We start from the raw sequence: 14999 nt of genomic DNA, 5'->3' as shown, positions 1-14999 counted from the left end.
CATAAGAAGAGGAAGCATAGCTCTCGGCGCCGGTCCTCCAGGAGTAAGGCTTTGAGGACGCCGTCGCCTCGACGTCGAAGCAAGGAAGTTATTTCTCCATCCCCATCTCCTTCTCGAATGTCTCCAGAGAGGTCACCTTCGCCGAAGCGGACTCCGGCGTGGTCCCGGGCGCGGTCCCCGGCGCAGTCACCGGCCCCAGTGGAGTCTCCGGCTTCTGACGCCGAACCGGAACAGGAGGAAGAGCCTTCTCCAGGACCAGCTGAACCTGCGGCGCCAGGTGAGGACACTTCGGCTCCGATTCCTGGTACTCCTCGATCGGATCCAGGGTCAATCCCATATCCGCAGTTCCCAACTCCGGGTGCAGATTCAACGCATTTCCTCAATGCGATGTATGGGATTTTTCAAAGGGCTGCCTTCCCATCCGGCGCACCATCTGGTCCCGTGGGTCCTATGGCATACACCTTGGGAGTGCCGCAGCATTATGCTCAGGCTCCCTTTATGCCCTTTTTGCCGATGGCTCCTTCGTGGCAGTTTCCGGCGCCGTCTGGTGATCCATCTCGGCTTCGTCTGGATCGGCCTTCTTCGGAGCCTTCCTTGACGCCGTTGCCGACTCCTTCGGCTCCTCGCCCGGCGCCGCCGACTCCGGCGCCGCCGACTCCACTTTCGGTTCCACCGACTCCGCGTACGGCACCGCCGACACCGGTTCCTCGGATCCGTTCTAGAAGAGAAGCCCAGAGGGTTTTGGAAGAGGAGCGTTATAGGGAGGAAGTGGAAGAAGGTGAGGTTGATGGATCTTCTGATGACTTTGAAGGCATTCAGGATGCTAGTGGTCTTGATACTACTCCGGAGTGGGAGCATTCTTCTGCTAGGTCTTCACCACCACAAGAATTGGCCCCCTATCATTCAGTCATCAAGAAGGCTGCAGAGTTGCTGGACTTGCAGTTACCCTCTGCTGAATATAGACCAAACCTCCTAACTGAAGTTCTGCATTCCCCAACTTCGATTGTTGAGCCCTTGTTGCCCTTTAATGAGGCTATTTTAGAGCCTGTGATGGACGTTTGGCGCAAGCCACTCTCTTCGCCTGCAGTCTCCAGACAAGTGGCAAGGAGGTATAGGGTGGCTCCGGGGGATCCAAGCTTTCTTTCTTCCCACCCTTCTCCTGAAAGCCTTGTGGTGCAAGCTTCATGTTCGAAGCATTCTTCAGGCGCCTTCCCTCAGACTCCTGTGGATAGGGATTCTAAAAAGACTGATCAGACAGCCAAAAAAGTATTTTCTTCAGGAAGCATGGCGCTTAAATCAACCAATGCCACTTGTTTATTGGGGCGTTATGTTCATGCGCTGATGGACTCTATGAAATTGTTAGCCCCTAAGCTGCCAGAAGAGGAGAAAGCTTCTTTTATGGAGGTTGTCACGGACACTCAGTCTGCTGCAAGGCAGGTTATTCAGTCGGGACTAGACATGGCTGATTCTGTGGCTAGAATAATGGGGTCTTCGATAGCCACTAGGAGGCAAGCGTGGCTTCGTTCTTCTGGCTTCTCAGCTGATGTTCAGACCACCTTGGTCGACTTGCCTTTTGATGGAGAGAAGCTGTTTGGCGAGAAGGCTAATTCCGCCTTGCAAAGATTTAAAGATAGCAGGGTTACTGCGAAATCTTTGGGCTTACAGACTCCTGCTAAGGGATTTGGACTCAGGAAATTTAGAGGTTTTGGGAGGTCCTCATTTCGTTCCTTCCGGCAACCTCAGCAGCAGCAACAACATAATCCCCTCTATAGGTCGTATAGAGGAAGGCAAAGGGGATGGAGAGGTTCTGGCCGTAACCCATCTTCATCTTCTGCCTCCTCTGCTCCCAATGAAGCCTCAGGGAAGCAGCCCTAGATCCCACATCCTAGATCATGTGAGACCTGTGGGGGGTCGGATGTCCCACTTTCTGCGAGGTTGGAAATCTGTCACGACCGATCTTTGGGTTTTAAACCTCGTGGAGAATGGGTACGCCCTTCCCTTTCGGGAGTTTCCTCCCCCTTACCCTCCTTGCCAGGGTTTTTGCTCAGAAGACCATCTGCTTCTTCTGCAGAAGGGGTTCTTGCTTTGCTGCAAAAAGGTGCGATAGAGGTGGTTCCCGAGCAGGAAAGGGGTCAGGGATGCTACTCCCGGTATTTCCTGATTCCCAAGAAGGACGGCAGATTGCGTCTGATCCTGGACCTCAGAGCCTTGAATTTTTACCTGAAACAGGAGAAATTCAAGATGCTGACCCTTGCACAGGTTCTTCAACCATTGCGGCAAGGAGACTGGATGGTGTCGATCGACTTGCAGGATGCGTATTTCCACGTCCCAATCCTGAAGTCGCACAGGAAATATCTCCGTTTTACAGTTGGGTCGCAACACTACCAGTTTGCGGTCCTCCCGTTTGGTCTTACTACCGCACCTCGAGTCTTCACGAAGGTGATGGCAGTGGTGGCTGCTCATCTCAGGAGGTCGGGGGTTCCAGTTTTTCCGTACCTGGACGACTGGCTTCTGAAAGCGGAGTCCCCAGAGATGGTGCAACATCATCTGCAGGTAACATCTCAGCTGTTATTCGACTTGGGTTTTTCAATCAATGTGCCCAAATCTCACCTGGTGCCCTCTCAACGCAATCTGTTCATAGGGGCGGTACTGGACACTACTGTGTGTCGAGCATTTCCTCCTCCTCAAAGAATTCTCGACATTCAGGAGATGATCTCTTTATTCCACAATGGAGCGGTTGTTCCAGTTCTGAAGGTCCTTCGACTGCTCGGTCTGTTCGCCTCCTGCATTCTGTTGGTCAACCATGCACGCTGGTACATGAGGGCACTCCAGTGGTGCCTCCGCAGGCAGTGGTATCAGCACAATGGAGATCTCAGGGAGTCGATCAGGATCTCCAGAGAAGCTGCAGCAGATTTATCTTGGTGGAGTGTGGGGGCAATCTGTCTCAAGGAAAGCCCTTTCATCTTCCTCCATCGGTGGCCACAGTAAAAACGGATGCCTCCACCCTAGGGCGGGGTGCTCATCTGGGGGATCTGGAGATGAAGGGTTTTTGGTCTCCAGAGGAAAGGTTGCTTCACATCAACCCTCTGGAATTACGGGCTATACGTTTGGCGCTCAAGGTCTTTCTCCCTTCCCGGTCAGTCGGTTCAAGTCCTGACGGACAACACTACAGCGATGTGGTATGTCAACAAGCAGGGAGGAGTAGGGTCGTATCGTCTCTGCAGGGAGGCGTTACGGCTCTGGTCCTGGGCTCAGGATCATCAGATTTGCTTGATGGCGAATCATCTGGCTGGGGTGCTGAACGTACATGCGGACAGTCTGTCGGCAGTTCTCCGCTGACCACGAGTGGAGGCTTCATCCGGAGGTGGTTCGTCATGTCTTTCGGACGTGGGGGACTCCTCGGATAGACATATTCACCACCCGCGAGAACGCGCATTGCCAGTCATTCTGCAGTCTCCAGTTTCCGTTGCAGGGGACGTTTGGGGACGTGTTTCAGTTGAATTGGGGCTCACAACTCCTTTACGTGTTTCCTCCCTTTCCCTTGATTCCTCGGGTTCTGAGGAAAATTCGCCAAGACCGGGCCCAAGTTATTTTGGTCGCCACGGATTGGCCAAGAAGGGTGTGGTACACAGATCTACTTCACCTCTCATCGCACCCTCTGCTCCGTCTCCCTCTCAGGGCAGACCTCCTCTCGCAATCGGAGGGGCAGGTTCTTCACCCCCCACCTCCAGAGCCTGCACCTTCAAGCCTGGAGATTGAACGGGGCAACTTGAGTTCCTTCTCTCTCCCGCCTGATGTGGTGGATGTTATTTTATCGGCCAGTCGACACTCCACCAAGTCCATTTACTCATATAGGTGGTCTAAGTTTGTTAAATGGTGTGGAGAGAGATCCGTTGATCCTTTAAAAGCCCATCTTTCTAATGTGCTTCAGTTTGCTCTTTCCTTGGCTCAGCAGGGCTGTGCTGTGGCCACGGTCAAGGGCTATCTATCGGCCTTATCTTTTTTCTTTGTCTTCCAGATCAGCCGTCATTATTTAAATCTCCTATCATACTAAGATTTATCAAAGGCCTTACAATCAGATTTCCACCTACTCCTTTTGTGATGCCACAGTGGGACCTTAATCTTGTCTTAACTTTCTTGATGGGGTCCCCTTATGAGCCCCTTCATAGCTGTCCTTTGAGGCTGTTGTCCTTTAGGACGGTCTTTCTTGTAGCCATAACCTCGGCAAGGAGGGTGAGTGAGCTTCATGCTCTTAGTTCTAAACCCCCGTTTTTAACCTTACATGCTGAAAGGATGGTACTCAGGACCAGGGCTGCTTTCCTACCTAAAGTAGTTACTCTGTTTCATCTGGGGCAGTCTATTACTCTCCCTGTTTTTTATCCACCTCCTCATCCTTCCAAGGAGGAGGAAAGACTTCATCGACTGGACCCAAAAAGAGCTGTGAGCTTTTACTTGGACAGAACGAAAGACTTTCGTTTGGACGATCAGCTCTTCGTGGGCTATGTTGGACATTCTAAAGGAAAAGCTGTGCACAAGCGCACTCTGTCCAGATGGATCATCTTAGCCATCAAGATCTGCTACGCCCTTGCTGGTATGGTTCCACCGGAGGGTATTAGAGCTCATTCAACTAGAGCTAAATCTTCTGCTTCTGCTTTAGCCAGGGGTGTTTCTGTGGCAGACATTTGTAAAGCCGCGACTTGGACCTCCCTGCATACTTTCGCAAAGCATTATTGCTAGGACTCTGAGATTTGCGCGCTCTGTCTTGCAGGACTTTTTGGTATAGGAAGATGGACACCCTCCTCCGGGAGTGGGACTGCTGTGGGAATCTATTCACAAGGTGAGGAATCCACTGGCAGATGTATCCATCAGAAGAACAAGTTACTTACCTTCGGTAACGCTTTTTCTGGTGGATACAGTATCTGCCTGTGGATTCCTCACTGGCCCACCCGCCTCCCCGTTGTCCACCTTTGTATACCTTAAAGGATGTCTTGCTTGAGATGTTGTTATACTTTGTAGATCCTTTTTATCTGGTACGTTGGTAGGAAATGCTTTTGTTCTCTAGCTTTCCTTTTGTATATGTACTATGTATATTTGATTAAATGTTGTATACTGTGTATACTTTGAATCTGTCGTTGGTCCACCTGTTCACCTCGGAGGCACGGAAAAAATGGGTGGAACTGACGTCATCACACCGACGTGGCTCTCTTATAGCTCCGGTGACGTCATACGGAGTCGCGAGCGGAGCCAAGGTATTATGACGTCCACGTCGGCGCAGAGAGCTGGGGAAAAAAGTTCAGTGGAATGCTGGCGCAGGGGATATTCACAAGGTGAGGAATCCACAGGCAGATACTGTATCCACCAGAAAAAACGTTACCGAAGGTAAGTAACTTGTTCGTTTCACTCAGTCAATTGTGCATGCTTCGTTAGCATGGTTTGTAGCTATGACATATATTCATAAAATACATTCATAAATAACACAGGCTAAGATTCTTCCAAGGCCCAAGGGAAAAGTGGGGGAAAATCCAAGGAGAAGTCCTTTGAAGGTCCCCAAACATCTTCTTGGGGTGGGTCCCAAATCTCTTCCTCTCCATAAGGCAAATGATTCCTATTGCCCCAAGTACAGCAATAAAGACACCACTACTACCCCCACTACTACTACTACACCATCTAGTGCCCCAAGTAGTAGAACCCCAAGTGGTAGTAGCGCACCAAAACATTTAGTTGGATGCGGACGTGGTTACTGGCCTAGCCAGATCCCCCACACAGGCCACCTTATTCTGTGATGGTGGCATGGGTATTGAGATTTTCACTATAAGTCCCAATACCTTGGGAAAGTACAGACAGGAGCCTCTGATTAATGGTCAGAAAGTTGTAGCCGGTTGGGACACAGGGGCCAGTGTCACCATGGTGACAGGAAAACTTGTATTCCCCCTTCAGCTTCTACCAGGGTACATGTACTGGGTGACCAACACTGATGATGTCGGAACAGAACAGTCCATGGCCATAGTCAAACTTAGTGGGTAGGGGTAACTGGCTCTAAAAGGGTTGCAGTATCCCCCACCCTGCCTGTAGATTGACTGCTGGCTAATGATCTAGAGATTTCAGCCTGGGCTGAAGTAGAACTCAAGACCCAGCTAGAGATTATAGGCCTCCCTGAGCAGGTTGGTATGACCCCTGGGGCCCAAGTCCACCCACAGGGAAGCCTTGGAGCAGTGGAGCCTGAAAGAATGACCCACCCAGCTCCAACAAGTCCTCCTCCCCCATACCGAAGGTGAGGGTCAGCTTTCTCAGCGAACAGATCCTACCACTTGTGTAGAAATAGTCCCAGAGGAGGTCAAGCCCATCCTGGCAGAGCCATTGAGGGCAGGGGAGTCTTCCAAGGAGGTACCAAGTGTGGAGCAGGTATCCTGCCCCTCTCTGCCAGGCCTCAGCCAATCAGGTGCTGCAGAGGCCAGGGATGTCAGTGGACCCCACAGGGCCCCTGCCAAGAGGAATCCTCTCATCCACAGATTAGGGACCCCCAGCCTGGTTGTACTGGGCAGGTGGATTGCCCTCAACAATCTGAGGGATCCCTCCTACCCTCAGCAAGTGACACCCTCCAGATGGACTCTGTTGGGCAAAGCAAGACCTGGGACAAGACTGTTCAAACCGTCGCTGACCCCACATAATTCCAGACAAATAAGCTCAACCAAAAGCTACAACCAGCAAAAGGTTGATCCTAGGGACAAGTACTAGTCAGCCATGGATAAAAGGGCCTCTGTTGTGGCCAGTGCTCTGAGGAAGTTGGGACCAACCCTTTTAGGGCCTCACCTCGCTAGTCAGACACCCCACAAGCCTCTCTCTTGGCTTAAACAGTTGACAGGTAGAGACCCCAAACATTTGTGAGGATCCGAGCACCTACAGGTGAGGAGCTTCTCAGTCGACATAAAACAGGGAGTATCCGTACCAGCGGAGTGCACTTGGACCGTCTTTGTAGGGTCACTTAGGAAATAAAGACTCATCTGGGCCAGGTTAGCCGTATCTCCTTTCGTTTGGGGAGGTTAAATGTAGGAGGCTGGCTTAGGATATGGTGCACATGTATTTAAGTGCAGCACCTTGCACTCATCCAGGCAACCCTTATGTGAATTTTATTGGTCTTAGACAACCACAGAAATTCTAAGTGGAAGCTGTGGAGAGCAGCCTTCAGGCGTAGTCCAGAAGGAGTGTTAAGCAGCTTGTTTTACAAGATCAAGGGCCTCATGTAGGTAAATAAATTTTACCGGTTCTTAAATACCGAGCCGTACCGAATCGGTAAATTAGAATCGGTAAGTTATATGTAGGTAAAAATTCGGTAACAGTTACCGATTCGGTAACATTCGGTAATCACGAATCGGAATTCACCGAATCGGTAAATACCGAGGTGGTATTTACCGAATCGGAAAATACCGAGGTGGTATTTACCGAATCGGTAATTACCGAGGTGGTATTTACCGATTCGGAAAATACCGAATCGGTATGTACGGATTCGGTAAATAAAATCACATGACTTGACGAAACAGCTAATCCTGTGCAACGACAGCCCACCCAACCGGGAAGTGCCCACACCCAGGCAGGTGTACATAATTAGCCGAAGTGGCCACACCCAGGCAGGTGTACATAATTAGCCGACCCTTGAGAGGCTTGGAGTGCAGAGGAGAGGCAGGGAGCCGTTGCATGTGCGAGCGGGTAAACGAACAGCATGTCCAGCCAGAGAACACAGAAAGACGGAGGGGAAAGGAGGAGGAAGCTGAAATTTAGCCCCAAGGAACTCCAGGTGCTGGTGGAGGAGGTGGTGAAGCAGCACCAGAAGCTGTTTGGAAGGCAATCCCTGCAAGTGCCTGAGGCGGAAAAGCGCAACATATGGCTGGCCATCCAGGCGCAGGTCAATGCTGTGGGAGTGACCCACAGGGACATTGAGGTCCTCAAAAAGCGCTGGTATGACCTGAGGATTGTAACCAAGAGGAAGATGGGCGACATCCAGAAGGAGGCCAGCCAGACCGGAGGTGGAACCAACAGGGCACCTGCCCTCACCGAACTGGAGGAGCTGGTGGCGGCCACAATCGAGCAAGAGAGCGTCGTGGGTCTTGGGGACGCCGACAGCTCTGCCAGAGCCGCAACACACCAAGGTAAGACGAAAGCACAGCAATGTAGCCCCCCCTACCCCTATCCCACATCCCCCATTGTGAAACGAGAATCACACTGCAGTCCACACGTGTCAGTGCAGACAGGCAATGCATTCCGGGAGATGTAGTCAGGGCAACACTAACCATGACGTAAATGTTACAGGGCAACAAGGCATGTCACGCACTCGAGGCACAAGGAGACAGAGGACATATTGGAATGTGAAATGATTGATTGTGACGCTTGCAATGCAGCCCTTCGGGGACACTGAGCCAATGTTGTATTTCTGTCCACAGATGTGACATCATGCAGGACAGGGCATGCTGCAGGAGAGACGGCACACCGGCCACAAGTATCACCTCTAGCCAGCACAAGTTCAGACCAGGGAGCAGGCCCACTGGCAGCCGCACCACCAACACAGCCAGCCTCGCCGCACCCAGAGCCAGCATCACCTCACCGAGAGCCAGCTGCACCACAACCAGAGCCAGCATCGCCACTCATGTTCGATTCACCGGCCACATCTCCGCTTGCAGGTGTGAGAATGAGGAGGCGTCCAGCAGCCAGGCTACGAGCCTTAGACACCTCGTCAGACGACAGCATGGGCCCAGAAGACCGCACCGGGCCCCAGGAAGGGAGCCATGCCACTGTGCCCCACACCTCACAGGCAGCACAGACGGGAGCAAGAGGGCGCCGCAGGTCGCGTGTCCAGAGTCCACCAGCACCCACTGACGGCCATGGTGTCTTCTTGGGGCTCGAGGGCCAAATGTTGAAGCAACAGCGCCTGCAATCAAAGGCAGTTATGTCTGTCCAGAGGCACATGCGGGTGATGAAGACAACATTAGTCAACATGGACAATAACATTAGCGGCATGGCTGCGGGCATTCGGGACATGTCCCAGTCAATCCAGCAGTTGTGCAGCAAATTAGATGCTGACATCGAAGCACGGCGCCGGGAACGCCAGAGAAGGGACACTACCAGCAGGGCACTCAACCGTCTGGCAACTGCGACTTCTCTACTGTGCCGGCGCTCTGTGACGATGCAGGAGGGCCTAACACAGTGCTGCAGCGACCTGTCTCGGGGGATGGTGCAGGTGACAAGTGCACTAGGGGTGCTATTGACTAGTCAGGCGTCGACAACTGCTGCAGGGGATGCTGCGGAGAGCATCGACACCAGCAGCAGCATCACACCCCCCGTCCCAGAAGCACGCAGGAGCAGCAGGCGGCTTGGGGTTGGCTCTAGTGAGGATGCACAGGCCGTGCAATCCACCACTGCAGCGCGTATGCGCAAACATTGATGTAGCCCTGCTTAGCCACTTCCCATTGGGTGACGTAACCCTGGACATACTCCTTGTATAGATGGTATATTGCCAGATTGGCCTGTTCATGTGTTCATGGCGTGGTGCCACATTAAAACTACGTCATGACTTCTCACAACTCGCTGTGTCCCCTCACTTACTCAGAAATAGTTGCATGTGATCTCTGCCCGTCTCTCTCTCCCATCGATTGCAGTTGGCACTCTAGCTGCGTTGCCCTCTGGCTGGCCTGACTCATCCTCGTTGTCCTCAAAATATGTCAGTTCCACATCTGTCCCTTTTTTCGTGGCAAGGTTGTGCAGCATTGCACAAGTGGCAATAATCTTGCAGCAGGTGATGGGTTTGTACTGGCGTGCGCCTCCGCTCTTGTGCAGGCAGCGGAACCTGCTCTTCAGTAGTCCAAACGTGCGCTCCACCACATTGCGTGTTGTTTTGTGTGCCACGTTGTATCGTCTCTCACTCTGGGTTGCTGGGTGTAGGTAGGGAGTGAGGATGAATGAACGGCATGCATATGCACTGTCGCCTGGATGAGTAAAAGGGAACCATCAGTAACATGCCTCTACACACTATGATTTGCAGGTTTCAAGGGGCGTCACTGTTACTTACCTAGCAGGTATCCCTCTCCGAATTCTCCGGCACTCAGTCGTGTGTAGATCCCACTATTCTGGAAGATGTAAGAGTCGTGGGTGCTCCCAGGAAACTTTGCAACAATATCTGTGATGATGTTCCCTGCATCACAGATCACCTGCACATTGATGGAGTGGGTGGACTTCCTGTTCCTGTAGATGTGCTCTGTGTCAGCTGGTGGACAGATTGGGATGTGTGTACCATCAATACAGCCGATGACATGGGGGAACTGTGCCATGTGATAAAAGTCTGTTTTTGTTTTCTGCAGTGCAGCCTGTGTGTTTGGGAAGCTTATGTAGTGGTGCATTCTCTGCATCATGGCATCCAGGAACTTCCTGAAGAAACGTGACAGGCAACTCTGGGATACCCCACCCACCGCAGCTATCACCACCTGATAACTGCCGGATGCCAACAGATGTAGGCTGCAGAGCACCTGCACATGTGGGGGTATGGCGTGCGCCCTTCTTATTGGATGGTCCAGGAGTGGGTGTAGGTCCCTGATTAAGTCCATGATGGTTTCGGGGTGTAGCCTGTACCTCTCATGTATCTCTGCATCAGTCAGCTGGAATAGTGTGATGCGCTGTCTGTGGATTTGTTCCTCCCGTCGCCACACCCTCAGTCCTGCTGCCTGTAGACGTAGGCGCCTTGCAATGACGTACATAGCGGCCATGTTGTCCACGCTGTTGCATTGTGGGATTGCTTATGTGCACTGTTGATGGTTACCACCTGCTTTCAATCCGTGTTAATTACCGACTCTTATTTACCGATTTTCCTGGATTTCTTAATTACCGAGTGCTCCTACATGTCATTTTAATTTTTACCACTTCATATTTACCACTTCATATTTACCGATTCGTTAAGTATGTATTCGGTAAATCTGATTCGGTATTTTAGAATTCGGTAAATATGAATCGGTATTTACCGCCTCATATTTACCGAAAAGTGGTTTTTGGACCCCTACATCTCACTTGTCTGAATACCGGTCGGTAACGGCATATTTACCGAAAATCGGCCGTTACCGACCGGTATTTGGCTACCTACATGAGGCCCCTAATCATGTAGTGTAGGTTAAACCAAATAGAACCACACAGCTTATATATAACAAATATGTCTATTTATGGCACAATACTCACTAAGCAGAAACCAAAGGAAATGATGGACGGAGTGTTGAACATTGCAAGCACTCACCCCCAGTCAACTGATCTGGGTTTAATCCATCACCATTCTTTAGCCCACTCTGCCACCCCAGTTCAGACATGGCCATATGCAAATCAGTCTGACCCTGTGCCTCATGGGAACAGTCCAGCCCGAACTGACAAGCCATGTCTTCCCTGGACCGGAAACAAGCTTCCTAGGACCGGTTTCTGGCATTTCAGCCGTCTTCAGCCAGGCTTGCTTGAATCCAGTGGCAAAGTGAGCAAGGGACTCACGTCTGAGCATACCCTGCCAACTTATGGCGAACAAAGCAGAAACCGGTCCTAGGAAGCTTGTTTCCGGTCCAGGGAAGACATGGCTTGGCAGTTCGGGCTGGACTGTTCCCATGAGGCACAGGGTCAGACTGATTTGCATATGGCCATGTCTGAACTGGGGTGGCAGAGTGGGCTAAAGAACGGTGATGGATTAAACCCAGATCAGATGACTGGGGGTGAGTGCTTGCAATGTTCAACACTCCGTCCATCACTTCCTTTGGTTTCTGCTTTGTTCGCCATAAGTTGGCAGGGTATGCTCAGACGTGAGTCCCTTGCTCACTTTGCCACTGGATTCAAGCAAGCCTGGCTGAAGACGGCTGAAATGCCAGAAACCGGTCCTAGGAAGCTTGTTTCCGGTCCAGGGAAGACATGGCTTGGCAGTTCGGGCTGGACTGTTCCCATGAGGCACAGGGTCAGATTGATTTGCATATGGCCATGTCTGAACTGGGGTGGCAGAGTGGGCTAAAGAACGGTGATGGATTAAACCCAGATCAGATGACTGGGGGTGAGTGCTTGCAATGTTCAACACTCCGTCCATCACTTCCTTTGGTTTTTACAATACTCACTAACACATTGGTATATCTCCTACCCAGAGATATACACACAAATACATAATTATACTTCAATTGTAAACAGGCAAGTAGCACAAAATACAATGGACCCCAGAGGCAGACAAAACCATATACTAAAAAAGTGGAATGCAAACAGCGACGGAAGTTGGGACTTGGACCAGGAGACTCAGAGGAGCTGGGGGCACAAGGAACCACCCAGGGTAAATACCCAGGAACCCCACAAAGGCTGTCAGCAGAGTGGAAACACAGCCTTTTGTCCAATAGAAGTGAACGGGAAAGTCGCAGTCTCAGTTTTGGAGGAGAAGGACCCTTTCCAGTGGTCCCTGAAGAAACCCAGTGGAATACATAAGGTTGGAGAGTCAACCCACCCGTGGATTCCCTAGGTACCATGATACATACATCAGGGAAGGCTTGTGCATAGGTGCGAAGTGATGTCGGAAACTGCCATAGGGCTAATCTACCTGCTGGGTGAGGGGGCATCACCTAGGGAAACCTAGGGAAACCAAGATCATCTGCCCTGGAGTCTTAAGCAAAAGTACCTGCCTGCTCACCAAGACCGGTGTGCCCAAGAGGGAGTGGAGCATGTTGGAGGAAGCAAGACCCAAAGAGAAGCCCAGACATGTGGGTTCCTAAGCGAGGTGTGAGGAGCGGTGCCACACCGATCGGGCCATTGGCTTTGTGCCACATCGTGCAGTTCACTGACCCCGTATGCCAGGAGGGGCCCCTGTGCAATCTGAGGCCAGTGTGACCGGACAGTGAGGTTTGTTGGAGCGACTCCGTATGCCAGGATGGGTTGCTCAAACCACTGAGACCAGAGGTCCAGCTTGTGGCATGTGACCTGAGACTACTGCTACAACCAAGACGAGGAAGGCTTTGTAACAAAAGAGACGTCGTCGAAGCTCCGCCCGAGCAAGGATACTGCCCCCATCTCTAAGCAAGAATGAAAAAGACTTACTGAGTGATGTCTGGAGCTGGAGCGACTCCAGGCGCCAGGAGCCTGGTAAGCGCGGCTCAGGAGAGCGAGCCGGCACCTGCCAGGAGCTGCGCATATGTCCGCGTGTAGCCCAACTTTGCTGATGCGGGCCAGAGTCGTACTGCACCACTGCCAGAGTTCAAACCACAGGAGTGGGTAAGCTGAGAACTGGCCTACCAGCCCTAGGGATATACCACCTTTGGTTTTTGCAACCCTATTTGATTCTAAAGTGACTACACCTTATTGAATGAGTCCAAGGGGCAAACCCATGAACAGGGCCTAGTAGTTTACATGCCCTGGATGTTGCCGCATGTAAGAGAGGAATAAAAGAACCTTTTACATGGGGACTTAGTATCCCAGCAGGTGGTCTAAAAACTGCTAGGGTGCCTATGTCAAAGGGACTGTTATTGCTTATTGCATGTCGTTTACCTTTGCATTTGTAGAATTGGAATTAAAATACATCTTTTATACAAAACAGATATCTGACTGGACATTGATTTATTATGTGTGCCGCACACACGTTGAGTTATGAGTCTCATTCATTGATCTGTATGTACACTTCTCTCTGAGGGAGGCTTGACTGCTCGTGCTACGCTACTAACGGAGAGTCAGGTGTAGAAGGATGTGCTTGACCCAGTTGCGTGAGATCCATAGTAGGGTGGGCCCCAGGACATTAGGAATAAAAGCCCACATCCACCTTGGTTTGGCCTTGTGACCCCTGCTTTGCCCATGGCCCTCTGAACGGGGTTCTGACAAGTGTTCTATGCAGAGTTGTCATCAGCTACTTTCTAAACTGCAGTAGGGTTGGGACAGCTCTGAGGTTGATGGGTATGCTTTTCCAGATCTTGGGGGCCTAGATGGTGAAGCCCTTCTCCTTTTCACGGATGTTATTTTCATGTCTGTAGATGTTTGGGCGTCTAGTGTGATACAGTCCACAAGAAGGGATTCTTCCTTTAGGGAAGCTCAGGTAAGCTGGAGTACCATTATAACATGGCTGGACTGCTCTTATGGGGCACAGGGGATATCCCTGTTAGGCTGAAAGCCAATGGGCTGCTTTTAGTGGTGGATGGACAGAGAGATCATCAGCTCTACAGCCTAGAAATCAGTTGTGCGGGAACAACACAGTTCTCTTATATACATGCGTATTATTTGCTGCCTCAGACTCACTTGCTACACTCACTCAGTCCAAGATGGGGTTGGCATGAAAACATTTTCAATGCTTTTAGCTCCCCCACCACTGAATTCTGGTGGCCTTAAATGTGATACAGCTGGCCTCGGAGGGTCAGCCGGTGTGGTTCCTTCAAGAGTGATATAATCAGACCTATTGAGGACTTGGACGCGATGCCTTTCACTGGGCCACGGGGTGTCTGGGAGACTGCAGAGCTGGGCTTTAATGAGACATGCTACTGGACCCGGAAACAGTCTCTCTCAGGTTTCTTCTGAGAGCTGCTGTCAGTTGTTTGGCTTCCTTGCCCTAATGGAAAACTTATTCTGATTGTTTCTGTCCGTTCTGACACAAAACCTGTCACATGGACTTCGATCTCTTTCAGGAGTCTCTCTCAGTAATGAACAGAGATGAGGAAGCGGAACTCTTTGAGAGTGCGGAGGGCGTTCTGCCAGGAGAGCTGGTTCTGCGGCTCACGAAAGAAGAGCGCCTTCAGCAGGCCCGATTAAGAGACATCGACCATGAGCTGGAAACCCTGGGGCGAAGCCTGAACAGTCCTGTAAGTGCCAAACCTCTTACTATGCTCCTCAGGGCTCCCTTCTGATGCTCTTTTAACTGTGTAGCTGCTTCTTTTGTCTTCTAACTAACCACGTGTCTGCTTTCAGTTAACTTACAATGTGTATGGTTTGTGTTTTTAACATTAAGATCTATGCTGTACTTAATTTGGAAAGACATAAGTGCC

The 14999-nt window shown here is 51.1% G+C and overlaps 1 protein-coding gene across 5 annotated transcripts in view; it reads left to right on the top strand.

Annotated features, from left to right (window-relative positions):
- FSIP1 (fibrous sheath interacting protein 1) overlaps window positions 1-14999 on the top strand; it is a 941373-nt gene that overhangs the window by 560368 nt on the left and 366006 nt on the right. For all 5 annotated transcript variants that reach the window (XM_085627480.1, XM_085627479.1, XM_085627477.1 and 2 more), the window contains one exon: window positions 14643-14816. In XM_085627480.1, coding sequence (XP_085483606.1) covers window positions 14643-14816 — 174 coding nt within the window. The remainder of the gene's footprint in view (window positions 1-14642; window positions 14817-14999) is intronic.

The sequence above is a fragment of the Triturus cristatus genome, chromosome 9, assembly GCF_964204655.1.
Source record: "Triturus cristatus chromosome 9, aTriCri1.1, whole genome shotgun sequence".
In the NCBI taxonomy this organism is placed as follows: Eukaryota; Metazoa; Chordata; class Amphibia; order Caudata; family Salamandridae; genus Triturus; species Triturus cristatus.
The sequence above is the reverse complement of the archived record's forward strand: the minus strand, read 5'-3'. Positions and strand labels throughout refer to the sequence as shown.